Raw genomic sequence first — 26670 nt, forward strand, 5'->3', positions numbered from 1 at the left:
AGGGCAGGTGCCTGCCAGCATCTAAACCTTCCTGTGCCCCCTGCCCCCAACAGGCAGCAGCTGGAAACCGAGAAGAAGAGGAGAGAGACTGTGGAGAGAGAGAAGGAGCAGATGATGCGGGAGAAGGAGGAGCTGATGCTTAGGCTGCAGGACTACGAGCAGAAAACCAAGAAGGCAGAGAAAGGTGGGTTTGTACCCACTGCTCGTGTGTGCAGGGGTGCGCTCCGCAGCGAGGGTAGAGGGGCTGTCAGCACGCCCACAGCCAGCAAGGTCTCAGTTAACACAGCACCCACCGTAGAGGCTTAAGGCTGAGAGCTGACCATGGGTGTTTGGATTAGAAGATAATCTTTTGATTATCTTGATACATTCCACTCTGTGCTGGTTCTGTGCTGAATGCTTTATGCATATTATCTTTTTTAATGTTCCCTCCTTTCTTTGAGGTTAGTACTGAGTTCTCCCCATTTTCCTGATGACAGTGGTAAGGTTTACTGAGTAAATTAATTTGCCTAACGTCAACAGCGTGAGTGCCCGAACCATGCTACATTGCCCCCTATCTTACAAACTAAGACCTGAGAGAGTGGTGTGGTTTCTCTGTGTCCGCCAGTTTACCCCAGCCCCAGCCAAGGGAGGGGGAACCCTCCCTAGCAGTTCCTAACTGCCCCAAGTATGGTGTGTGCGCAGTAGGGAACGCACCCACTATACAGAGTCTCACCCTGGACCCCGTGCCATGCGTCCAGGCTGGGAATTCAGGGGCCCGTGCTTTCTCCAGAACTGTCAGACCAGATTCAGAGAGCCCTGCAGCTGGAGGAGGAGAGGAAGCGTGCCCAGGAGGAGGCCGAGCGCCTGGAGGCTGACCGCGTGGCCGCTCTGCGGGCCAAGGAGGAGCTGGAGAGGCAGGCAGCAGATCAGATAAAGAGCCAGGAGCAGCTGGTAGGAGCTCCCTGAGTTTCACGATGCTGAATTATGGAGAGGCTGCCTCTGGGGATGAAAAAGTGACACCTGCCTTAACAATTGTGCCTGGCGCTGTAAAGTGATCACCCGGAGAGAGGAAAGCCCGGTGGGAGGGGCTGTGCAGGGGCGTGGGCCTCAGGTGGCCATGGTGCAGTGGTCAGGGCGAGGTGGGGGTCGGTGGGCAGATGTGGTCTGGGCGAGGCATGGCCTTGAGGACGGCCGGCTGCCATGAGCACTGCTGACCAGGGAGGAGGTGGGGACAAGGCCAGTCACCAAAATATGAGGCTGTCCATTTGCAAGAGGACTCTCCCCAAAGACCCCAGAAATAATTCCAGCTGCATGCCCTCCTCCAGGCCGCAGAGCTGGCAGAGTACACCGCCAAGATTGCCCTCTTGGAGGAGGCGCGGCGGCGCAAGGAGGACGAGGTCGAGGAGTGGCAGCACAGGGTGAGTCTGTGGGTGCAGCACTCTGGGCGGGCCCTGCTGCGGCGGCCGGAAGATGGCCTGGGGCCAGGCTGGGGGCTTGCAGAGAAAGGCTCGGGATGTCTTGCAGCACTCTGCCGATCCTAGCTGTGCTGCTTAGGCCGAAATCCCCATAGGAATGGGCCTGCCCTATGCACTGGGGAGTCCGCTGTTGGATTAGCAGGAAACAAGGAGTCTCTTGTTGATTTCCACCTACTTTGTTCTGGCCACCCCAGACTGTTGACCCCCATCAGGCAGCCCCCATCAGGAGCTAGCTTTAAATCTGGTCATGTGGGCACTCCTAGCAACAGGCCACAGCACCTCAAACAAGACTTCCTGCCTCTCCTGACCACTGGTGTATACAGCATGGCACCATGGAAGGATCTGGATTTGGAAGTCTCGAGATGGGTGCAAGGGTCCCAACTCTGCTGTTACTCACTGTGTGATGGAGCAAGTGGCCTACCTTTCTGAGCCTCCATTTCCTTGCTACAGATGGGGAGGAATAGCCAGCCTGTAAGGTTGCCCTGAGGATCACCCCACAGAGACGGTGAATAAATCGTAGCTGTAATAGGAAAAACTGTGTTCCATTACAGTGTCCAGAGCCTTTCTCTCCAGCCGAGCCCCCATGTACCGGGCAACCCTGGCCCCCCAGGGGAGCTTTGGATATGTCCAGCATAGACCTCTGCGAACTGGGGCAGCTCCCCACCCCTGCCCTCCCACCTGTTCTTGCCCGTGCTTCCCCATCTGCACTGACCCCTCCTGGGGACACCCGGTGCCTCTCCTCACCACTCGTACGCCCCGCCCCCTGAACGTAGGCTGCGTGCAAAAGACCGGTCCTTAGGTTTTTAGCAAAAGTGTTCACTGAGAAAAGCTGGTTGCAGAATAGCTTCAAACTAAACTCATCTCCCAGGCTGGAGTGGCAGTGAGGTGGGCATAACTGGGGATGTGTATCCAAGAGAAGTTACTGGAAGGTTTAGGGATAGGTAGGAAAGTGCTTGAGTATTGTGCCCACAGACAGTGAGGAGCTTGATAAATAGTGGCCAGAGAATAAAGCTGCACTCTAAAATGGGAGAGTGGCATTTTCTAGTGGCTGGAGGATCTTTGTTTCTTTAATAATTTCCCTCCTTTTTTCAAAAACACAATGAACATATATTAGAATTAAACACAGGGAAAATGTTACGGTTCTTTAAAAAAAAAAAAAGTCAAGCTCCTGACGTGACTTTCTGCGTGCTGTGCACACGATTGAGAACCACTTGCAGGATCCGGAGCCCCGGACTCGGACAAGGTTGGGCAGACCCCACACGGGGATGCCGCCTCTCAGCCTCGGCCCCTCCTCCGCTCTGTGCTGCTCAGGCCCCATGCGTCCAGCCTGCCCCGGGGAAGGCAGGGGAGGAGTGAGAGAAGGTGCAGAAGCCTCATTGGGGGATTCTTCCAAAAATGGTCTAAACACCGGGTTGTTTGTGACAACTTGTCACCTGTGGGCCGGTTGCTTTCAAAGGCCAAAGAAGCCCAAGATGACCTGGTGAAGACCAAGGAGGAGCTGCACCTGGTGATGACGGCCCCGCCGCCACCCCCGCCCCCGGTCTATGAGCCAGTGAGCTACCACGTGCAGGACAACCTGCAGGACGAGGGCACGGAGTACACAGGCTACAGCGCCGAGCTGTCCAGCGAGGGCATCCTGGATGACCGCAACGAGGAGAAGCGCATCACCGAGGCCGAGAAGAACGAGCGGGTGCAGCGGCAGCTGCTGGTGAGGGCGCCGGGGTGGGGCTGGCCGGCGGACCGGGGCTGGGGCTGGGTGGGGGGTATCCCACCCAGCTCCCCGCTGCCCTGGAGCCGCACCTGACCCGAGCTGCTTCCCCTTGCAGACCCTGACGAATGAGCTGTCCCAGGCCCGAGACGAGAACAAGAGGACCCACAATGACATCATCCACAACGAGAACATGCGGCAAGGCCGGGACAAGTACAAGACCCTGCGGCAGATCCGGCAGGGCAACACCAAACAGCGGATCGACGAGTTCGAGGCCATGTGAGGCCCGGCCAGGACTGGGGCAGGGGCGGGGCCTCGCGGCTGAGCTTGCAGGGGGTCGCGGTCAGACTCTGAAGCTGGTGTTTGTAGTTCTTTGAATCTAGAACCCCCCCCCCCCATCATATTTCAGTTCCTTTAAAAAGAGAGTAGTTATTTCAGTGGGAATATTCTGGGGCTGGGGTCATTGGACACTTCCCTGGTTTATTTTTCCCCGTTGTATCATAGTGCCAAACAGGCCTGATTCTATTACTGCTGTTGTTGAATCACTTCCTGTTCCATGTTTGCAGCAGGACTGACTGAATTAAGGAAAGATGCCTGTAAAGTGTAACAAACTCCCTGCTGGCGTGTGTGACACAAGGTTTGGTGTAATTAAAACCACATCGTGGCTTAGAGTCTGTGCCATACTGTCTTCTGCATTTAAAATGAGCTCAGATTGATTTTTTAATTTCCATGAAGGATCCATTGTTGTATATTTTTGTTTTGAGAGGTGGAAATTATTTTGAAAACCATCTAAAGCATTCACACACACATGCACACAGTGATTTTTCTTCTTTGCTCCTTCAGTTTGGGATGATAGTACAGGGAGGACACTCTAGTAGCCTTGGAGAAACTTGGGTTGTTTTTGCTTTACAGAGGGTCACCTTGTTGGACTCACACCTAATTAATGATCAGCTGTAGAGAATAGTATTTATATATGAGTGACAATATGGGTTTGTAACATTAGTTTAAAAAAGGGAAAGTTTCATTCTGTATATTTTGTTACCTTTTACAGAATAAAAGAATTACGTATTACAAACCATGTAACCATGGCACTTGGTCTGACGTGAGGGCGGGAAGGAGGTAGCTAACTGCTGTAATCAATCTGTAAAAATGATTTTGTTTTTCTTACTCTGTTCCTTGTGCATTTTAACTGTGCACATGGCCGTTTTCTATCCGAGCTTGTTTGCAAAAGAGACACGTGCTGTTTGGCTCATCCAGACTCCAGCTAGGAAGGGATTCTTCCCACCTGGTATTGTCCCTGTTGCCACAAGAAGAACCTGTTCTGACCTCGCCAGTTCTCCGCCACCTCCTTGAAAACCTGTCAGAATGTCAGAGCACTCACGCCACTGGCTCCTTTCCTGCTCGGCTGTGTCATTTCCTTTTCGGCTAAGAGCCGTGCGCAGATGAGCCCCGCACCACCGACTAGAGAAATAAAAGCTGTGCAAGGCAAGAGGCGGCAGTGGGTGTGTCCTTGCGCGTGTTGGGGCGAGGCGGGGTGGGGGGCCCTCCTGCGGGCTCTCCCTGGACCTGGGCGCTGATCGCCCTGAATGAGGAGTCCAAGTGTGGGACGGGAGGGACCAGATACCCGCCAGGCTCCTCTGGTTCTTCCAGTGCATAGAACAAGTCCGTAATTTTCAGTTTGATACGAACTGGGGGACCGAGATCATGAACATTTACTGAAATCTGGCCCTTTTCCACGTGTGTCAAAGCACAGAAAAACAAACGGAGACATATTTATAGAACAAGTGCTCTGTTTGGTGTCAGTACAGAGGGACATGGAAGAACGTCTGGGCTCCGTGACGGAGCTGCAGGCGGCAAGTGTCCAGGCCCATGTCCTCAGCCAACCTTTGGCGGGCGGCACTTGAACTTCTCACCGCAGACTGAACCCTGGCTTCAGTGCAGGATGAGTGTCATGTCTGTCCACAGATTGGGGCTTTCCAGAACTTTCTGCCACTGATGTGCTGACTCTGAGCATGAGTCCTCACCGGCTACTTCTTCCTCTGTGAAGAGGGTAAAGCAGCAAATTAGTAATGGGTGATACGCATACCCCCTTACCAGCTGCTTTCTCGGCTTAAAATGACCAACTTTTGTAAAAGTATTTTAACCTCAAGACCACATGAAAATGCCAACCACTGGTGAGGAAGAGCAAACCCTCCTTCACCCCAACACCCCAACTCCATACTCAGAACCGGACACACACCGTCCCTGAATTCTGTGCAGCCTCAAGAGCCCAAAGCTGCTGCCTTTCCCACAGTTTGAAAGAAGACATTTTTGGGGGGTTAACTCTTCAAGAAGGGGACTTGAACATCCTAACACGAGGACGGCTGTGGTTTGGCAAGGTGGTCTCAGACCTGGGGCCAGATTTGCAGACGGAAAGGAATCCCTTACACGAACGGGGAGTGTGTCCTTATTTTTAAAGATTTACCCATTTATTTTAGAGGGAGAGCACAAGCAGGGGGAGAGAGGGGGAGACCTGCGGACTCCCCACTGAGCGGAGAGCCAGACGGGGGGCTGATCCCAGGACGCTGAGATCAGGACTTGGAGGAAGCTCAGCGGACGGACCGCAGAGGGGTCTCTGGAGAGTGAATCTGGCTTGTCTTTGGAGGTCCTGGACACGTGCTTGTGTTTTTGGCTGGCCCGGTGTTTTGAGGGGCACCACTGGTAGACAGGGACCAGGTGAGCAGCCCTCCCCACAAAGGGCTCTCCCCGACACGATGCCCGCAGCACCCCAGCTGAGCAGCACTGAAAAGCATCACCCTTTTGTCCCGCTCTTAATGAAATACTTCTGAATTGCCATGTTTGGATTAAGATATTTTCTTTTAAGAAATTAATCCTTTTATGATTGACGCCAGAGACAAAAGCAAACTGTACCCTGGCCATTTTGAGGCCTGTAATTTTTGTTTCTTAGCAGATGTAAATCTGATGTAAGTGGCTGAAACACTTGGCTGTATCACCGCTCCATGCGGCAGCCTCCAGTTACGGTGAGAGAGGCGGTTTCCAAGCCAGTTAAATCACCTGCCAAGGTGGAAGCATGACTGTCTTTTCAGTGGTCACCATGTAAGATCTCTGTAAAGGATAAAACATGCCACTTAGGCCCAATAATCTTACCAGAACTGAGCCTGGCTTCTCCCAGCAAGCGGTCATTCACACCAAAGATGGCCTGGTCCCAGACGCTTAATTCCAGGCTGGACTGTCTCAGCTGGGAAGGGCTCACGCCATTGAACACGAAGGAGTGCTTCCACTGGGGACAAGCTTGCTTCTTCGCGACTGGGGACTTCAGTTTCAGTTTCTGTTGGTCTGGCAGAGTGAGACAGCTGCCGGAGGGAGACAGTGGCTATGGAACACCGGCCCTGCCCGGCCCCCTCCCCTGGTGGTGCTGGCCGTTGTGGAACCAAGGGCTAGATCTACTCCCAAAGAAAAATTCTAAGGAGTGAGAATGCAAATCCCAAGATTGGCCATGTGACCTCTCCCTAGGATGTTCCGGATTTAGGGCTGAATTCACCAGACGCAGGGATCCCAGGCCACTGTGCCCTTTGTCCTAAACCCCCTCCTTGACCACCAGGCAAAGCATGGCTTAGACTTAGACCTGCTACTTAGGGACCAGGACTCTGCACACACATTCTCTCACTTTAACCCTGTTCTCAGGAAATGAGAAAGGCCACGTAACTTGCTCAAGGTCCTGCAATAGTGGCAGAGTGAGGACAGGAATGCAGATCTTGGCATGGTAAGCCAGCCTTTCCCATTATGGCACTCACCAGGGACACAGTAGTTCTGTATAATTAATGGTGTTTGCTTGACTTTTGGAGACACCAACAACACCCCGACGGTAAGAATGGCATAAGCAGAGCCTACCTTACTGTTCATCCAAGAGGAGATGCTCAGACAAGGGAACAGTACCAAGCACACTGCTTTCTCCAAGCTCTGAGTCAGAAAATGCCGTGTAGTAACAAGGACCTAAAAGCTCTGGGTTTCAGGTTAAAATAGTATTCTGCATCTAGCCTTAGCAGGGCTAAATCCCACGAATTATTGGAAATCAGAGTCTAACACACTGTGTTGGATTTTCAGGGAAAAGCTAAGATACAAGTTCAGAATGGCTTGCACTTTTTGGTGTTTGCTGTAGTTTCTAGGACCATGTTGTCTATATGTACAGATGATCAGCAATCAGTTGATTACATATTCTACTTACCCCTTAACAAATGAGTTTAGGGTGCCATCTGACCGCACCGGCAAATTCTTGGCTCCCAGCACGACCAAACAAAGCTGGCCATTAGGGCATGGCCCATCTGTCCCTGGAAGGAAAGCCGGCATTTGCTGTGAGCCCTGCTTCACATAGAGCCTGCAATGCCATCACCCCAAAACTGACAGCGGGAGCCTGTAGGACAGCCTTGAGAGCCCAAGAGATCAGACAGGAAGAGTTGTCTGTCTATGGGGGAAGGCGCTGCCGGCGCTGCCCACAAGCTGTCCCCCTGCAAGGCCAACACGGTGATGGGGGGGTGGGGGGCGCTCCCTAAAATCCTGAGAAGCTACAAAGATAACAGGGAGCTGTGGAGAGAAAGGATGTAGAGGTTTTAGTCACGGGCAGGCAGTGGTTTTGGGGAAAGGAGGGGCCCCAAGACTCCTAGGGTGCTGGCCACCGGGGGCCCCGTGAGCTCTGGCAGCAGACTCTTCCTCTTTCAGGGAAATAAGAGATCACTAAATAGATCACCGGATTCTGTGTTTTTTCTTCTTCTCTTCCACAGACTCCACTTTCTGTAGTAAAATCTCCCATTAGGTCCTCAAGAGCCTGTCCTTGATCTCTTCTCTTGCTGGGCAGCAGCTCGTGGAACTTGGGAGCGGGGACGCATTCGCTCGGCGCGGCAGGCCCCTGCGCCTCCCCTCGAGATGCGCTCTCGGTTCCCAAGGAGTCCCCCTCCCAACTAAGGCAGGTGGCTTTGGGAGTGCTCCCTCTTCCAGAGGGCCAGCAGCGGGACTGTCCGAGCCAGGCCCCTGGGAGGAAAGCCCCCGAGCTGGTGTCCTAAGAGCCCTCTAAAGTGGGTATCAAAGGCCTGGACTGCTCTGGTCCCTTGTTCCCTTCCAAACCATGGGTTCCAAGAACCCACTTTCCAGGCTGAGCTTTACAAATCTTGGCAAGTTACTGGAGCGCCTCAGGATTAGTGGGTGGCAGCAGGGAAGCCCTCAGCCCACCTGCTGTTCAGGCTTTGGAGATAGTGACAGATGGACATTCGTGGGGCTGGAGGCTGCCTACCTTCTTGGGTCTCCTGGAGCTTTCTGGGCCCTGTAGGGAAGACCAGTTTGGCCCGGACTGCAAGTTCTCCATTATTGGAAAGAAAGCTCTCTTCAAGTTTCTCTGCCTGGAGGAAAGAGTCAGAACTCAGAGGCGGGATTCCTCAGCCCCAGAACTTTTGGGGCTCCTCTGATTGCCCCAGCTCTGTCTCTAAGTGCCCCACATCCACTCCGCCCCCACTCTGCAGGCCAGCGAGTGCCGGGGGCTGGACTGGATGTGCCCGTGGCAGGACTGGTCTTTCTTCCACCCTGTGCCTTGAGGAGGTGAGGGGTACTCAAAGGCTCTGGCACATTCCCATAGGATAGTCCTAAGAAAACTTGCACCTAGCCAGAGTTTGAAGAAGGTGAATAAAATCGAGCCTCTCGGGGCACCTGGGTGGTTCAGTGGGTTAAAGCCTCTGCCTTCGGCTCAGGAAACGATCCCAGGGTCCTGGATGGAGCCCCGCATCGGGCTCTCTGCTCAGCAGGGAGCCTGCTCCTCCTCTCTCTGCCTGCCTCTCTGCCTACTTGTGATCTCTGTCAAATAAATAAATAAATCTTAAAAAAAAAAAAAATCGAGCCCCTCTAGCTCAGTGGACTCAGCAAGGACTCCTAGGAGAGGGCGGGGCTGGCCTCTGTCTGCTCTGCAGTGACTCTGCTTGGGCTCCTGACTGCCTCCCAGGAAGGAGGCTGGCCCTCACGTGCCAGATGAATAAAGTTGCCTCTACCCTCAGCTTCATGCTAACCCCATGGGCTCCTCCTCTAGGGGCCGAGGGGGCAGGCCTGTAAGCAGAACACTCCCAATCCAGCCAGAAGGTCTATAGCTGGTGTTAGGAAGGTCTATAGCTGGCACCTTCTGCTCCTCTTCCTCTTCCCAGCAGCCTTGTGGCAGGCTAATCTTGTCCTGAGCAAAGGCCCTAGAGGGAACAGATGGGCAGGGCACCCAAGTATAGGATCCTGGGGGAAAGCACACAGGCAGGGAAAGTCATGAAATGTGAAAATCAGGAAAGCCTCCATGGAGGAGGTGAGATTTCAGCTAAGTCTTAGGCACACCGTGTCTGGAAGAAAGCATGCCAAGTAGACATCCCAAGTGGGAGCCCGAGGACAGGCTCTGAGGAAGGGTCAGTACGGCGGCCCGGAGGTGGGGCCGGGGCTGTGCAGAGCAGTGTAGAGGGAAAGCGACAGGAGGGGTGGGATAGGGCACCTCCCGGGCAGGAGAACCTTGGGCTTGACAAGAGTGGAGCCGGAAATCAGAGACCTGGCATCATCTCCCTGGCTTCCGAGAGGACGGGGAAGGGGAGACGACACACAGAACCTGGCCCAGGCCTGGGCCAGCCTCAGCCTCGCTGCCAGGCTTTGCTGGGACTGGCGCAGCATCCTCATTTCTTAGGAGATGACGGAGCCCGCGCTTCCTCCTCCCTCATGATCTCATCCGTCCTCTCTCCCAATCTCGGATCTTGGCAGAGAAAGTGCAAAGCAGTTGCTCCAAGAAGTGCCAGCTTTCTCCCCAGGTTCTCCCCTTACCGGCACAGCCTGGGAGCAGACCTAAATCAGCCAGCTCCTCCTCCCCAGGCCTCCCTGGCGGCCCGCCCTGAAATCCCTGGCGGTCAGGGCAGCCGGGCCCTCCTGATAGCATCTGGCCCAGCTGTTCTCAGCTGTTACTGCTCTGGGAGCGCCCGGGGCAGGCATGTAGAAACCAGAGTGGCCCGCACGACCAGGGCAGGCTGACCTGTGCAGGCCGTAGACTCCAGTGGCGGCAGCAGTGAGCCCAGGGCTCCCCCACTGGAACCAAGTGACCCTAAATTTGGGGAGAGGAGCATGTGGGCCCACAGGGCCATCACAGGAGGCCTAACCCCCTAGACCTGACCCAAGCTGGTGCTCAGGCTACACTAGGAAGGGGCTCTTGGGTACTTGAGCAAACCTGAGCAGGAAAAGCCCCCTAACCACCTCCCTGCCCAGGAGAGCCTGGTGCGGAGCCTTTCCTCCCTAAGTTCCTACTGAAGAGTCCCAGCCCGGCAAGTCTAAGGCGTCCCAGGGTAGGTTTTCTCTTCTCAATTCCCTTTGAGAAGGGAGTTCTGCTTTCCTGGGCCGCGGGTTGGGGGGCGGGGATAAGGGGGGTGGGGGGGTGGCCCACTATCAAACCACACCGCACCTTGGCCCTCAGTGGATACCAGCAGAAGCACTGTGTTGCGCTGTCTTTGAAGTCCCATGTGGCCAGAGGGATGGTCACCTCTCCAAGAAACACCCTCCGGGCGAGCGTGCCCAAGTGCCACACAGAGACCTGCAGCCTCCGGGTCCCCAGCTGCCAGGGCTCCACCTGGTACTGCAGAGGCAGAAGAGAAGCGGTCAGTCTGGTTCTCGGCCCCCCAGCCCCCAGGCCCGCAGCTCCCCCGGGACCCGCAGCCCCCTGGGACACACAGGGGCCTTCCTCCTGCTGGCTGGAGCCAGCATCTCGGTGAGGTCAGGGTGGGCTGTGCAGCTTGGAGCAGTGTTGGGGGGTGGTCTCTGCTTTCTCAGTCACAGAACCACCTCCTCCACCAGCCCCGTGGCCGAGCTCCACCTGGGGGAAGGGCTGGGCACCAGCAGGGTCCCTTCCCACAGTCCAGACCTGCCCCCTAGGCAAGGAGGAAGCCTCTCCTCCAACCGAAGCCAAGCTCTGTCCCAGCTCAGGATCTGAACGTGCCTGGCCTGGGCTGTCCAGAAATACTGAAAACTAGAATTTTGGTTTTGGTTTTTGTTTTTTAATGTAAAGCCTGAGTTTTTAGCATGGGCATTTGCCTAGACAGACAACGCATGGAGGGCAGGCAGGCCCGCGCGGGCACTCAGGGTCCCCCAGAGCTGTTTCTTCACTGTCCCCCCGCATAGGAGTCTCAGCGCAGTCAGAGGACAAGGAAGTTCCCGGCTCCAGCCGAGGGTGGGTCTCTGCTCCCACAGGGACTAGAGGTCAAGGCCCTGGCTGGGGGAGAGTGCCCGTGCCCTTCCCGAAGGCCAGGGGCACAGCCCAGCTTCCCAAGAGCTGCTGCCTCCACTCAGCCTCTGTGAGCCTGTTCCAAGCCTATCCTTCGGATTTTCTCAATAACGAAAAAAAGGTTACGCTTTACTGAAAGCTTGTTTCCTACCAGGCTTTCGGTTACATCGCTCCTTCGCCTCCAGGAGCGTCCGGAGGTCAGTGTCAGCAATCACCAGTCTACTGGGGAAACACCCCGGCTCGGGTCCGAAGCTCTCTGCTGGGGTTAGCATCCTGGTTCCTCCCGGGACCGCCTGTCACGCTGTAAGGCGGGACCCTCGCCCCCCCCCCCCCGCCCTGAGAGCAGCCACACCGGTTGCCTGAGACTCCTCTGATGCCCCCAGTGGCTTTCCACAGGCGTGTGGAGAGGTTCCCTCCGTCTCCCACCCAGCGACAGCCGGCAGCCGGGTCTGCCCGGACCTCCCCCAACACACAGGCCGGCGAACAGCACCCCCACCACCCCCACCACCCACCACCCCCCACCCCACCCCACACACGCCCCCCCCCGTCACTCCTTTTCTTCCCTCTGGGTTATCTGTGCCCACTGTGGGCCGAAGCCACATCCCTCTACCGCCTTAGGCGGATTTGCAGTCCGTTTCCCTCAAGTCCATGGCCCATTGCTTTTTTTTTTTTTTAATCTATTTTTCTTTTTAAAGATTTTATTTTTTTTTAGTAATTTCTATACCCAATGTGGGACTTGAACTCACAACCCTGAGATCAAGGGTCGCACGCCACCCTCTCAGTCAGGGTCCCTGTCTGACTCTGCCCTGCATTCCTCTCTCCGTCTGTCTTTAAACTCCGAGTTACCCAGTTGCTCCCTTCACAGCCGCACGGCCAGTCAGCTGCTCAGGCCACCGACTCGGGCGCTGCACCTGCTCCCCTGAGAACGCACTGTCCCAGGGAGGGTCGCTGCCCATCCCCGATGCCCACCCTCCTGGGGCCCCCGCATCCTCTGCGTCCACCCGTGCTGGGCGCAGCCCTGTCCTCCGCTCCCTCAGAAGTGCAGGTGTGTCTCTCAGGGGTCCTTGCACGCGAGTGGCCCCCCTCAGACTACAGGACTTCTTCTGGCTGACTGAATCCCTTTGTTTAAACGGACCATTTCCCCATCGCGATCCCAGCAGGCTGTGGGGTTGCCACCGCTTCTCCTAAGCTCCCAGCCCTACAAACACAGACACCAGCTCAGGTGTCACATCCCACCCTTCCCAGGCCCCCTGTGGTGGTCTTCACGGGGGTGCCAGCTCCCCAGGGGTGCGGGAGGCTTCCCATGGCACTCCCCCTAGAAAACCCGGAGGATCAGTTTCTAGATTTTAGACTAGATGAGGGACGTGGACTCTCTTCAGTGTATCTAGAAAGTTCTCCGGGACGACTGAACTATCCACGATGTACTGGATAAAAACCGATGGATAAAAATTTTAGGAGATGTCTTTTAGATTCTGCCTGCATTTTAAATCAGGTAGTAAAAACTATAAACATTAAAAAAAAAAACCCTTAAAAATCAAACCATATAATATCTAAGATTCACACTCAATCCTCAACTTCAACTCATTTCATAAATGTGAACTATTTGTTTCCCTGTTGAGTACAAAACACCTTCATTAAATGTACAATGAGTGATTCTGGATATGAACTTAAAATGTGGGAGGGGGCACACAGCTTTTCAAAACTCAGCAGATTCGTGAGTAAAACCACAGGAAGACCAGTGTCTACTGACTTGCTTCCCGCGGGTTCTCAGACAGTGATCTCTTCGGCCCTGCCCACGTCTGTTGAATCACAGTCTTTTTAAAAAATCCTTGGGGGGAGTCCCAGGACCATAAATCTTGTGAAGGTCTCCCAGTCCATCACGAGCTAGAGCCGTACTTAAAAATACTCTCTAAGCCTCAGTTTCCCTGTTGGTAAACGAGGATTCCTATACTTAGCTCAGCGGGCACAGAAAGCACTTGGCCACAGCAGGGAGGGACACAGAAAACAATGGCTTTTATTATTTAACAAATGGGACTCCCGCCAGCTGGCCAGACAGTCCCCCGCTGGGGGTTCAGGAATGCCCCTACTTGCCAAGGAAGGCAAACCAAGCCCTCTCCTTGTGCAGTCTTGACACATGGGGTTGCTGGGCTGCGCAGCCCTGACCGGGTATGTCCCTGAGCATCTGGATGGTTCTTCCACACCTACCTCTGCCCCACAACCCAAACCCTATTTCTTAGCACCAAAGAAAGTGAGAACCCAGACAATTCCTCTATAAAATGTTTTTCATAAGTGGACTATTTATTTTTCATAAAAGAAGAAGCAACCTAGGGCTGCCCGATTATTAGAATAAAGAAGCACTTTCGTGAAGATAGTAACTCGGTAGTCGACAGGGGAGCCTGCTTGAGAGCACCTCTCTGAGAGTCATAAAAATTCAACAGGACAAACCGATTTTAGAGACTGAGAGGCGGCCAGGTTCTTCTTCACCCCTTGCTCAGTAATCATTAATCAAGGGCCATTCTCAAGCCCGCCAGACTCGGCACTTTTCCTGTACAAAGGCTGAAATTTATTTTCTACCAAATTGCCACTGATTGACAGAGCCCTACAGAAACATAGAAGTGTCTGTGCTTATATTTAACTGACTCAAGAGTTTAGAGGAACACTCCGCTGGACTCCGGCCCCGGGTGCCCAGCCTGGGACGGGCAGACTTTGCACATGAATATTTGTTTGTCCAGCCAGTACCTTCAAGGTCTCCTGGAAGGTTGGGTCCACTGTGTTCTTCTGGACTCCAGTCTTGCGCTTTCCCTGGGAGGATCTGTCAGGCAGCAGATAGGTCTTGACGTACCTAGTGGTCAGACACAGACCGGTCAAGGTGATAGCTCAGTGAGGGGTTGGGGAGGGTGTGGGCCGGGGGACAAAGGGTTCAGGAGGAGGAGGATCAGACCTCAGCATTCTCTTTACCCTTCTTCCCATGGCACTGGGGGTTGACAAAAAGGGCTTGGTGGGGAACAAGGATAGCATTGGGTACACACCTTCTGGCTTACTCAGTCTTTGGCCAGAATCCTCCGGAACATTCCTGGAGGCGTAACGCTCCCTTGCTTTCCTCCTGACTCCCCCTCGAATCTACATCGCTCATTACTCACCTGCGTTCTCCCCGTCCCCTGAAATCCTGTTCTAGACTGACCCCTCCAGGGAGGTCGCAACGCTGCCCTTCCTGGCTCACAGCTTCAGCGATGGCAAGGACTACCCGTTCCGTGAACAGCTGGATCCTGTGCTTCTGTCCGTTCTGACAACCTCTGCCTCTCGACTGGAGAACCCACGTTATTCACCTTGAAAGTGACTCCTGATCAGGAGGGACTTCCTTCTGTCCGTGGCTACTTGTTTCTGCGTTCCTTCTAGCTCAGGGTCCCCCATGTACTGCAGTGACTATAGTCATTCTTCTCTGTTTAGTTACTTTTTAAAGATTTATTTTAGAGAGGGAGACAGAGAAAGTATGTGAGTGGGGCGAGGGGCAGACGGAGTACGACTCAAGCAGATTTCCCCATGGAGTGTGGAGCTGGAGGCAGGGCTCCATCTCACAACCCCGAGATCATGACTGGAGCCAAAACCACGAGTCAGCTTAACCAGTGTAACCAACCGAGCTGCCCAGGTGCCCCCATATTTTTGTATTTAGCTGAATTTTATGATAAAATGTTTAGATTCCATTCTCATTTCTTTTTGTATATGTTCTGTAGCTGTTTTCTTTGTGCTCACCAAGGGGATTACATCTCCTATCCTAGAGTTATAAGGCTCTACTTTGAATTTTTACCATCTTAAGGTCAATAGCAAACAACACCTCTGCTCCTTCCTGGTGCCAGCCTTACCTCGCATTGATGAGGTTGCGAAACGACGCCTTCCTACCCTGGGTAGCCAACATCACAGACCAACCCTTCTTTTAAGTGTGTTAGTCTCTTAAGTCAGGTCAAAGACAAAGTGTGGAGTTACAGATCAAAGTTACAGCAGTAATTAGAGACAAATAATTTTTAAAAATATGTAAGACGCAAGTACACAGCACTGTTAAACGGTACTAGCTTTTATCACTGCCCGTGTCTTTGCTTTTCCTGTGGTCTTTCTTTCCGCACTTGCCCTTGACTTGCTGTCTGACCTCCCATTCCACCTTAGGGGGGGGCGCCCTTGAGCATTATTTCTTGCAGGACAAAGACTCTCAGCTTTTGTTTATGTCTCAGTTTCTCCCCCACGTTTGAAGAACAGCTGTGCCGGATATAGGATTCTTGGTTGACAGGGTCCCCGCCCCCACTTAGCCCTGTGACTCTATCTACTAACTGCCTCCCCGCCTCTAAAGGATCTGCGGAGAAATCTGCTGCGAGTCCTCCTGAGGACCCCGGATGGGAAGGGGAGCCCAACAGCTGGAGGAGATGCCACAGCGGCTGCCTGCCTCTGGGTCTGCTCCCCTGTGATCAGAAGCTGCGGTCTGCTGCCAGAGCACACAACCCTCATATCTGAAGGACAAAATCCTTTTTTTTTTTTTCCCCACACTGACCCCAGCATGCTGTGCCTAAGTGGCTCCGGGAACACTGGCACAGCTCCCTGCCGCCTGGGGTAAGAGCGGATATTGACTGAAATTAACCCCAGTGAGACGGCAGCTCCGAAGCGGTTTCGCGAGACAGCTTCTACCAGTGCAGTCACTGTCTTACAAGGGGAGACCACTTCCTGGGGCTTCCCATCCTGTCACCCTCCCAGAATCCTCTCTGGGCTGTTCTTCTTTTAAAAAGTACTGAGTATTATTCCAGTGAACATTTCACCGATGGGCCACTCAGTTTGACCCTATCGTGGCTTGATTTTGTTGAGGTGGGGAGAGTTGGAGGAGTCCCTGCGCTGGGGCTAGAGGAACCCTTCAGCTGCCTCCCATAATGCCCTGGGTGTTCAGCAGTCTCCACTCCCGCTGGTCAGAGCTCCCACCTTCCCCAGCATTGGGCCACGCCGGTGGCTCACCACCCCCAGTAACCGTCCTGTGACAGGCCTCATGAAATCTTGTCCTGTGTATGAGCCCTGAGTATTTGGCCAAAGCCTCAAGCGGGTCCCCGTGCGGAGTTTTAGGTCTACTTCTCTGTGTACTCTGTGCCTCACTTGCTTACTGTGTGTCGAATGTTTGTTATGTTCCAGACAACGTTCTGAAAGTTTAATATCGGCAAATTCTAAAAAACGCCGCAACAATCCCTTGAAGGTGGGGCTACTATTTTCCCTGTGTCACCGTGAGGTATGGAGAGGTTGCATGACTTGTCCAGGGTCAACCCACATAAATGGTGGACCAGGGTTCAGTGTCTGAACTCTCAACCACCTCACCACAGTCCTTTTGAGAATTACAAGAGAGGCTCGGCTTGCGTGAAGAGCCATGGGCAGAATAAAGGTCTCTGACGGGACTGGACGGGTCTGAAGAAGGCACAGGATTATGGTTGCTACTTGTGGGCATGGCGTAGGGAAGGCAGTCCCAACCCAAACATGAGGAAAGCCTCGATCTGGGAAAAAGTCAGGGGACAGCTTTGAAACTACGACTATTCCAATTTTCCTGAGCCAAAGGTATAAGTTGGGGGACTAATAGAAGTTAAAAAACCAGAAGGACAAGAGGGACACTGTTTTGGAGACCCATAAATGCCACATACAACAATGTACTTCATCCGGCTTGCCCTGAGGAGCTACTGATGTTTTCAGAGCCGAGAAGAGTTTGGCTTTCTTTCCCGTCCTCTTTCCCAAGCTGGTAATTAGAACATTGTGCTCAACGTTTTCCATGTGAGAAAAAAGAAAGGCCACAGAAAATCAATTCCAGTTCTAAGGGGAAGGGGTCTAAGGGGAAAAAATTCTAATAGAGAAAAATAGAGAAAAATATATTTATAACCTTCAGGTAGAATCCTTCTACAGACTCAAAATACATTTTAAAGGAAAAGACTGACAAATTTGACCTCACATTCTCTTCAAGAAAAGCCAGCATAAACAATGTTAGAAAACAAGTAACAACTAGAATATATATAAAATACAATCAATGAAGAGCTATATTAAAAAAAGGGTTTAAAAACCCCCACATTCCTGTAAATAAATATTAAAATGGCAAACAACTGAAGAGAAAAATGCCAAAAGATACGAGTGGGACGTTCACAGAAAGGAACCCTACGTGTCTGACGTGTGCATGTATGAAAAGCTGCTCATCTCTGTTCGCAACCAGGGAAATGCATGTTCAAGTGGGGAAATATTATTTCACATCAGCTGGAAAAACCTTGTAATCTGTTTATGGATTGTGTGACACAGGTTTTTGGTTTGACTCTTCCTCTGTGGGAAGTCAAGTTTCCCAACACCATTCATTGAAGTTCATCTTTTCCACACTGACATCTAATAGTCCCTTGATCCTAGAAGTTCCCAAGCAAGCCAAGTTCTGTATCTGGACTTCTGATTCCACTCGACTGACCTACTTACCTATCCTTGCATCAATAAGCCACTGTTTGAACTACTACAGCTCTAAAAATCATTCTCAATTCGTCTTTTTATAGTTCTGCTCTTTTAAACAATTGTCTTGGTTATTTGGGGACTTCTGCTCTTCCGAATAAACTTTAGATCCAACGTGCCTACCCTCTAAATCCAAAACTCAGGAAAAAGAAACTTACGGATTGCACTTTTTCTTCTTTTCCTCTCCATAGGCAAGATTCTTACAAGCCTTGATGCATATTTCTAAAGAACAGGTTTTGAAGCAATAGCGAACCGCAAACTCTATTTCTCCAGTGACACTAGCATTGTCAAAATTGCCCATCTCTGTGCAAGCGCTGTTAATGCTAGTTAGACTTGCCTGAAATCAAGAAGGACAGATATAATAAATTACTTCCCAGTTAGTCTATTTGTTGCAGTTCTGGTTTTGAGAGATCAAATTAATCAAAATTCACACAAAACATGCATCCTGACTCATAGTAAGTTAATAATACACCAGCTTGTACTTTGCCAAAATAAGTTGCCACACAGTCTGTCCGAAGGAGATGGGAAATCCTCGGATTTCGGTCTTGCCCAGATACGGTGTTTGCTGAGCAATAAAGGTTACACAATCTCATTCTTTAATACAAATCAGTTGGGCTGAAGTGGATTATCTCCTGCGCAATTCTGCAGAGATAAGTCTCAGAAGGGCAGATAATACCGGTGGCAGGAGTAGGGGTGCTAAGTCCCACGACTGGAGTCAGATACAGCTGGATTCCGACCTGGGGCCGGTTACCCAGTAGCTGTGTCCAAGTCCACATGGAAAAAAAAATCAATACTAGTCTCATGGGGTCACGGTGAGAAGTGAGTGGAATACAATGTGTAAAGTATGTAGTCAAAGACAATAAATTCTGTTTAAATTTTTATGTAATGAAATGAAATTAATGAAATGAAACTTAATGTGATTAAATGAAAAACAGAACGGCCACCACAATTAGGGTGCGGTGAGCTCAGGTGATGAGGATAAGAAGCGAGGAAAGCCTGTGCTTAAAAATACACGCCAGCTGCTGTCGCACTGTTAAACTTGCTTAATATCTGCCACGTTCCCAGGCAAAAATCTCTGTGCTGACTCTCTAAAAAGAGGGAAGCCTGAATGATTTCCACTGCTAATTCGCAGCAAGATGCTCCACGCCGTAAAACATCCTGGGAGGAAACGAAGAAGAAAGTCTGGGGCTTTTCCTCTCACTACAGAGCGAGCAAAACCCAAACTAAACCAAGCCAACAGGTTATCAGAAGGAACCAACAGCAGCCCCGGGGCTCAGAAGCCAAGGGCTGGGTTAACTAATGCCAAGCACACAACCACCTTCACCGCACCCAGTCACGGGCTCTGAAACACATCTGCCAACACCCACACGGCTGTTCGCGTGGAAAACAACCTTTACATTTCACACTCACAGAGGGCAGGAGCGGGAAGACCACGGACTCAGCAAGGTGCACAAGAGAGAAGGAGGAAGGGTAAGGATGCCTGGCAGAAGGCGTGCGTTGCTTGTGAGCGGAACAGGGGCAGGAATGCAGGGGCTCCAAAGTTCCAATAATTAAAATGGCATTCGTCCCAGGACCTCACTTTGGGCCATGTCAGCTTAGGCTGAACTGTAGAGACTTTTCTGCCAAGAACAAACAGAAAACTGAATTACGTCCCAAACAATTTCAAGGTATCATAGAGCTCCCAGGACAGCCAGGACAAAGGGTAGAAGCTACTAGAGAGAGGAGGAGCACAGTCCATGAGCCTGATGCTCTGAGCTGTGTCTCCCTCTGAGGCATTTGCCCCTCTGCAAGCAGACCGATCTGGAGGACAGAGGAGTCAAGCTAAACGCAGCAACCGTGGGGCCCAGAAGCCAAGGGCTGGGGGACGACAACTGGTGTCTGGAGCCCTGAAGGCACACACGGCTTCAGCAGCCAAGTTCACAGAGAACGCGGAAAGGCACCAAAGTGGGAGACGCACTAGAGGCTTCTTTTCCCTTTCAAGGGATTTGCTGATTTGGAAGTTCTCAATGAGCAGCTGAGAACACTTTCTAAATTTATTCTTCCTAGAGAAGCCCACCACAGAGAGGAGGGGCTTGGTGGCCTCCAGACTTTCAGTGGGGACACCCCCCACACACACACACCCAGCTTCCTTCCCAAGAGTGAGAGTCCGCGGGAAATGGGGGGGTCCTCACAAAGCCTGACAGCCTGCTTTGAACGAGCTCAACATCAGATGGGCAGAGACTGTTTACCTTCACTCTAGCTGTCGGCTGGAAGCAAAAGAACATTCTCTCTGAAGGAGGGTCACACCCACCTCTCCGAGCTGCACGTTCCCGCCCTCACTGTATCTCCAGCACCCAGCTCAGTGCCTGGCTCATGGTAGATCCTCAGTAAATATTTATGAAGGAAATAGGGAAAGCACTTGAAGTACTTTGATTCTGGAGTGCTCTGTGTAAATATTATGGCGTGAAGGGGCATGCAGTCTTGTGCCTGAAGGAGCCACAGAACTCAAGGGAGAGGACTCACTCGGGTGGTCGTCCTAATCTTCTAGAACTTTCTTAAGGCATTTAACTGTGGATTCCAGAGGGAAATAAATGTATTTATTTTTAAATAAAACTACAGGTGGGCACATAATAAAATTGCTGCAAATCAAGACAAAGATGAAGAAACATGAAGGCAGAGAAAGGAAAGCTATGCTATCTTTCATGGAGGAAACAAGGGCAGGAGAGGGTGGGCGCTGGGGGGCCACTCGGGGGTCGCTCGGGGGACGGGCTGCTTCTGTTCAGGAGGGAAAGACGGGTAGGCTGGGTACAGACCCAGTGAGGTTCATTTTTGGTATCGGGAAGATTAGACAGTTCTAAGCAGATTCCCCTTTTTTTTTTTTTGAAAAGTAAAAAGGGATTTTTTTTTGTTGAAAATGAGAAAGAGCAGGATAGAAGACCTGAACGAGTTTTGAATGAACTGGAGAAGGTGTGAAATGGGTGTTCTGAGAGCAGGAAACTCAGGCTAGCCGGAGGAACGAACGCAGCAGGCCCGGGACCACCCGCCCTTCGGACGACAAGATGCGGCGGACGTCATCCCCGCACGCTCCCGCTGGCCACAAGGTCGCCCTCCTGTGGGGTGCGGGGAAGGTGCCCCTGGCTCATCCAGCTTGGCGACCACAATGATAAGGAATCCAGAAAGCATTAGAATTACTCATCCTTCATCTCATAAATCCATTAGCGGAGCTCAAAGCAGGTTAGGACCCACCCAGAAGTTGCACAGGAATCAGAAGTAGAACTGGAAGAGGACGGAGGTGCGGAACGCCCCGGGCCATCAGCTTACGGTAGAGTCTGTGCCCGCTTGGCCAGGGAAAGGACAGCCTCCGATAATGAAGGGACAGCAGAGCACACCCTTTGGTCAACCACATTCCTGAGATAATCCACGTCTCTATCACTGTTGCCTTGGGAAAGTTTTCTGGTTCTATTTTCTTTGTAGCCAGAACAGGATCTTGGAGCAAGTTGCAACTCTGAGCAGCGCCTGGAGGCAAGCCAGCAGGGCGGGCCCAGAAACGCCACTAAGAATTCGGCCTTTTTCATTCGAGCCATTGGTGCTGCTGGGGTTTGGAAGAAAGTAGATCTGAGCAAAAGCAAAGGAGAACTAGCTAAGGCAGGAGTGTTTGGTGACTTTCTCTGAAGGACACCAGTTAGCTACTGTAACCACAAGCCAGCCTCCATGCCTTCCTTTTCGCAAAGGCAGGAAGCGGGGGTCAGCGGAAACACTACAGTTGACCTTTGAACAGCACGGGTTTGACTATACAGAATTTTCCAGTGAGCACAGTACAGTGCTGTAGATGTGTTTTCTCTTCCTTATGATTTTCTTAACATTTTATTTTCTCTAACTTGCTTTAATGTAAGACCATAGTACATTATACATATAACATTCAAAATACGTGATAACTGACTGTAAAGGTTATCAGTAAAGCTTCCAGTCAGTAGCAAGCTATGAGTTAAGTTTTGGGGGAGTTGGACGTTATGCACGAATTTTTGATGGCACAAGGGGTCAGTGCCCCTGACCTGCACATCTTCACATTGTTCAACAGTCAACTGAATTCTTAAAAAAAACAAAACAAACAAAACAAAATAAAACAAAAACATCTGATCGCCAAGAGCACACTGAGAGTGGTCAGAATGGCTGCCACGGAGCCAGACAGGCTTTCATTCTGCTCTGGGTCCCAACACTTAGTGGCTGTGTAATCTTGAGCAGTATTCTTACCCACCGTTGACTCAGTTTCCTCATCTGTAAAATGGGGATCTATTTCACAGGATTGGGATAAGGCTCAGTTAGTTAATGCACGTGGAGACTTAGACCCATCCTCATGCATAGTAAGTATAGGACATTCATTACCATTTGGAAAACGCCAGACAGTGTGGCCACCCTTTGTGAGCTGAGCAACTCGTTTCCTTTGTTTTTCTCCTTTTTTTCCTTTTTTACTGTGATACATATATTAAAAGTACATCTCATGGATACGGCTAAATAGTAATTCTAGAAGGAACATCCACGTGCCCACCACTCAGCTGGAGTAAAAGAACATAAGTGGGACCTCAGAAGTGCCCTGGGGCCCCACCCCTGTCGCATCCCCTCATTCTTGTCCCCGAGTGAATGCGGCTTCAAAGTTTCCTGTCATTCACTCTCGTTGTATTTTATAGTTTTAGTACATATGTATATATCCCCCCAAACAACATATTGGTTATTTTCACCTGATTTTGGAATTGACGTAATTAGAATTCCTCCCATGCACATATTCTGTTTTTTAAATTCATCAGTGTGGTCAGCCGTGGTGGGCGTTTACTCCTTGTCACTCCCAAACAGTATTCCGCTGGATGAACAGGCCGGAATACGGTCATCCGTTTTTATCGTTGTTAACAAAAACACATTCATACGGGTAGATCACTAAATACAGTGCTCTTTTAAAAAATCAGTGGAGCCAGACAAGTTCAGAAATATTAATAGAAAAATGAAGGATTTCCACACACACCTGTGGGATGGGCCGAGGGCACATTCTGAGCCAGTCCCTGTTTAGAAGCGACCGAAACACCATGATGACATCCCACGTCTCAAATTCATGTTTAAAGAAAACACCTGGGCAGTTGGATTTTTTTTTTTTTTACTTCTTTGATTACTAATCTGCTCCCTCGCAAACTTCTGCCAACCTCTCTATCTCAGGAGTTACAACTTCATCTGGTCACTCTTGCCAACCACAACACCTTCTGGCCGGAAAAATGTAAACTGCATGAGAACACTGATATAGATGCATTCCTTTTCAGATTTTTTTAAAAAGAAGTATAAACAAAATTAAAAACCAGACAGGAACTCTGGTAGGAACTTTTCTCCTGTAGGAAGTCTAAAAAATTAATGTATTTCTTCACACCACCAATTCCACTACAATTGGATTTTTCTTTTTTGCGGGGGGGGGGTGGGTAAAGCAAATTATTTTTTCCTCCCCAAACATTACATGTTTATGGAAAAAAAATACAGAAAATACAGATGAGCCCCCAGAAAAATTGTAAGAGAAAAGCATAACCCCATTATTTCGGGGTCAAATTTTGGTAGCACCCCTCCGCTTCGCTTGTTTTACGAGGTCTATAGCCATTTTGTTTTTAAAAATATGTGATACTGTAATACTATTTGGTAACCTTCTATGTTCATTTACCAAGGTGTATTTTCTATGTTAATATTCCTCAATGTTATTTTTCATAGCTACATTAATTCCTCTGATTAAATGCACCAGCAGCTTCTGAGAATGCCTGCAGCTCCACACCTTGCTCACGCTGACCCCATCACTTCTAAACTTTGCCAAGATGACCCCAGAAACAGCACTTGGCTTTCATTTTGCTCTGATTTAACCACCTGGGAGGTTCGGTGTTTCCCCTACTTATTGCCCCTTTGTATTTCTCCTCTTGTAGTAAGTAGAGATTTAGTGAGCTTTTTCCAGCTCTCCCTGCTTCCTAGAGGACGTCCACATCTGTCCGAAGAACAGGCAACGTCTTCGGGCTAGAAGCAATAATCAGTATTTGCTTTGAGGGAGTTTCGTTCCTCAAACACTGCTTCGGTCTAAAGGGAACAGGAGAGGGTTCATCGTCGAATAACTCAGTCTCACCAGGATAACTTGAAGGGCACAAACCAGAACACCCCAGAAGACCAGGAGAAGGGAACCGTGTTGAATTTGAAGGGAACCGCCCTAAGAAGCAGAGTCTGGGGGAGAGGAACACACTCACCGGCTTCTCACCGCCACAGCGTTTCCCACCCGTCGGAGAGGTTTCCTAGGTGTGGGTCCACCCCAGGCAAGTGTGGCCAGGGAACCCCCTCCCTTGGAGAGCTACCAAATCCAGGGCCAGCCCAGAGAGCCCAGGCTTTGACTCACACGGCTCCCAGGGGTTGAGTCAGAGCTGCGCGGAAATCTGTGAACCAGATTTCCCCATTTGTGAAATGGGCTCACAGTATCCACGTGGCAAGATCGTTGTGCAGATGACTGCAGGGAAGCACCTGGCTCAGGGGTTTGCACACAGTGGGCTTTCGACAGACAGCAGGTCCACAGGAGTCATGCCGTGGTCCCGCCGGGTTTGACTGCCCTGCTCCTTTGTGGCAGGTGCAGCTCGGGCACCGGAGTTGCCCCAGACAACACCCGACCCGGCAACCGCTGACACAGCGGAAGGAGTGTGAGTAACAGAGAGAAGGAAGGATGACGGCGGGGGCGGGGGGGGCGGTTGGGGAGCAGGGCAGGGGGCAGGCTTCCCGGACAAGGAGGCCAATCTAGTAGGTCTGGAGCGGGGCCAGAGATTCCCATTTCTGGAAGGTGCCCAGTGATGCTGCTGGGCCCCCACAGTGTGAGGAGGGTGGGCGCAGAGCAGTGGCCCATTCAGGGACCGGTGGGGTGGGGGGCCGCCAGGACTCAGGGGACTGAGGCAAGGACGCCCTTAGCTGTCCTTCAGCCCACAGTCTGGCCTGCTTCTTCCTCAACTATTTAATGTTCCACCAGATATGCCTGTAGTTGGGGGAAGGGAAGTCTATCATTTTCTAAAGTGAATGCCATTTTCTGTAAAACCCCAGTCGCCCCCATGCACAGAGGGGTCGAAGGGCTCTCTCTGGGTCACACCAGAGGAGCTGGAATGCGAACCAGGAAGAAGGTTTCTAGAAGCTGAGTTCCTCCCGCTCTAACCCACCAGGCAGCCAATGCATTTGGACTCTCGAAACAGCCCAGTGAGATAAAAGAACAAGCCTGATCCTCATTTCCTTGACGAGGACTCTGTCATCTGGAGAATCTTTGTGATTGTCTGAGATTCTTCAATAAGTCAAAGAGCTATGATAGTGAGGTGACCTGTCATCACCACAGGCCACAGTCTCGGGCAAGAAGTCTGCATTCCTTCGATGTTTTCAAACAAACAGACAAATGACAAAGAGGCCTGCCTCTGAGCAGAGACAATCTTTAAAATATTTTGAAAAAGAAGAGCACAGTCAGAGAGAGGACCCAGGCTACCTGACTTCACGGCTTCCTACAGTTCCCAGGACAGCGTGGTCTCGCCCCAGGACACATGGCAAGGTCCGCAGAACAGAACAGAGAATCCAGAAAAAGACCCCTCCTTACACGGTTACTTGATTTGCAACAAAGATACCAAAGTCAATGGGGGGAAATGAAAGTCTCTTTTTTAAATAACTGAGTATCCATGCAGGGAAAGGAGACAGCCTACACCACTCACGACATCCGGAGCCGGAGCACAGACCGTGCGGAAAAATGAAACCCTCATAAAGCTTCTAGAAGAAAACCGGAGGATGTCTTCATGACTCGTGGGTCGACACGACCCGAAAGTAATTGCAAGAGAAATATCTCATACATTGGACGTCACTGAAAGTAAAAACTTCTCACCCAAAGATACCATTATTTTATAAATTACTATCTGTCGGTAAAAAAGAAAAGCCATCAAAGTAGAGCCAGGTTTCCCCGCTCACAGGTAGGTAAAATATTACCACCAAGTTCTGCTGTCCTGTTCCAGTTCATCCCACAGGGCACCACTTCCCTCCTCCCTTGCTTACCCCCCCCCCAGCCCGCCCCAACATCACGCGGACAGGCACGGGTCACGTGTCCAGGGAATTAGCAGAGACTCACGTGTCTCAAGCCTCCAGAGAATAAAGCGCTGGGCGTCGGCCTGGATGAGAGATTCTCGGGCTTCGGAACAGGATTAGGAAGGCGTTTGGGACTCTCTTGGTTGAGAGGTTTAAGAATATCTGGCGCGCTCGCCTTCTGGAAGAGGAGACACAAAGTTAATGATGGGGTCCGCGTCCCAGTGTGACTTTGTTCGAGTGAGGGAACTACAGCAAGCTCGGCCTGCATCTGTGGCCCAGTGGCCCTCATCTGTGAACTTGGGTGCTGAGCAAGGAGCACATTTCTGTTTGGATGAATGCATACGCACACCCCCGCGGGGGCCCGGCAGGCACCAGCAAGCACTGGGACAGTCACGAACAGTGGTGGGTGGATGGCTTACGGATTAGTAAGTCTTAAAGAGGTGAAGTCCACATTTTGACCTTGATAATGATCCTTGCAATAAATCACATGAGATACAATATTTAGCCTATCAGTTTGAGCTCCAATGTGCCTATAAAAAAGGGAAAAATCAAAATATGTCCCTGAATTTTATCAAAATACTTCAATAGTCAGTACTTCTATAATGTACACAGCTGTGCTTTCCAATGTGGTGGTCACTAGCTGCCGGTGGCTTTTTAAATTTAAATTCCCA

At 51.2% G+C, this 26670-nt stretch overlaps 2 protein-coding genes across 5 annotated transcripts in view; one reads left to right on the forward strand and one right to left on the reverse strand.

Moving 5' to 3' along the window:
• Window positions 1–4651, forward strand: part of EZR (ezrin) — a 49909-nt gene extending 45258 nt beyond the window's left edge. The window contains exons 10-14 of the mRNA XM_082729542.1: window positions 54–184; window positions 770–930; window positions 1305–1397; window positions 2911–3162; window positions 3281–4651. Coding sequence (XP_082585668.1) covers window positions 54–184; window positions 770–930; window positions 1305–1397; window positions 2911–3162; window positions 3281–3445 — 802 coding nt within the window. The 3' untranslated portion in view covers window positions 3446–4651. The remainder of the gene's footprint in view (window positions 1–53; window positions 185–769; window positions 931–1304; window positions 1398–2910; window positions 3163–3280) is intronic.
• A 283-nt stretch (window positions 4652–4934) lies between these two features.
• Window positions 4935–26670, reverse strand: part of SYTL3 (synaptotagmin like 3) — a 78271-nt gene continuing 56535 nt past the window's right edge. For 3 of the 4 annotated variants that reach the window (XM_082729538.1, XM_082729539.1, XM_082729541.1), the window contains 8 exons: window positions 26043–26177; window positions 18082–18260; window positions 14171–14273; window positions 10616–10786; window positions 8447–8552; window positions 7388–7490; window positions 6310–6515; window positions 4935–5201 (listed from right to left, as the gene is read on the reverse strand). In XM_082729538.1, the coding sequence (XP_082585664.1) occupies window positions 5095–5201; window positions 6310–6515; window positions 7388–7490; window positions 8447–8552; window positions 10616–10786; window positions 14171–14273; window positions 18082–18260; window positions 26043–26177 (1110 nt within the window). In that variant the 3' untranslated portion in view covers window positions 4935–5094. The remainder of the gene's footprint in view (window positions 5202–6309; window positions 6516–7387; window positions 7491–8446; window positions 8553–10615; window positions 10787–14170; window positions 14274–18081; window positions 18261–26042; window positions 26178–26670) is intronic. The other variant, XM_082729540.1, reaches the window with a different exon arrangement.

This window comes from Mustela nivalis (assembly GCF_964662115.1).
Source record: "Mustela nivalis genome assembly, chromosome: 5".
NCBI lineage: Eukaryota > Metazoa > Chordata > Mammalia > Carnivora > Mustelidae > Mustela > Mustela nivalis.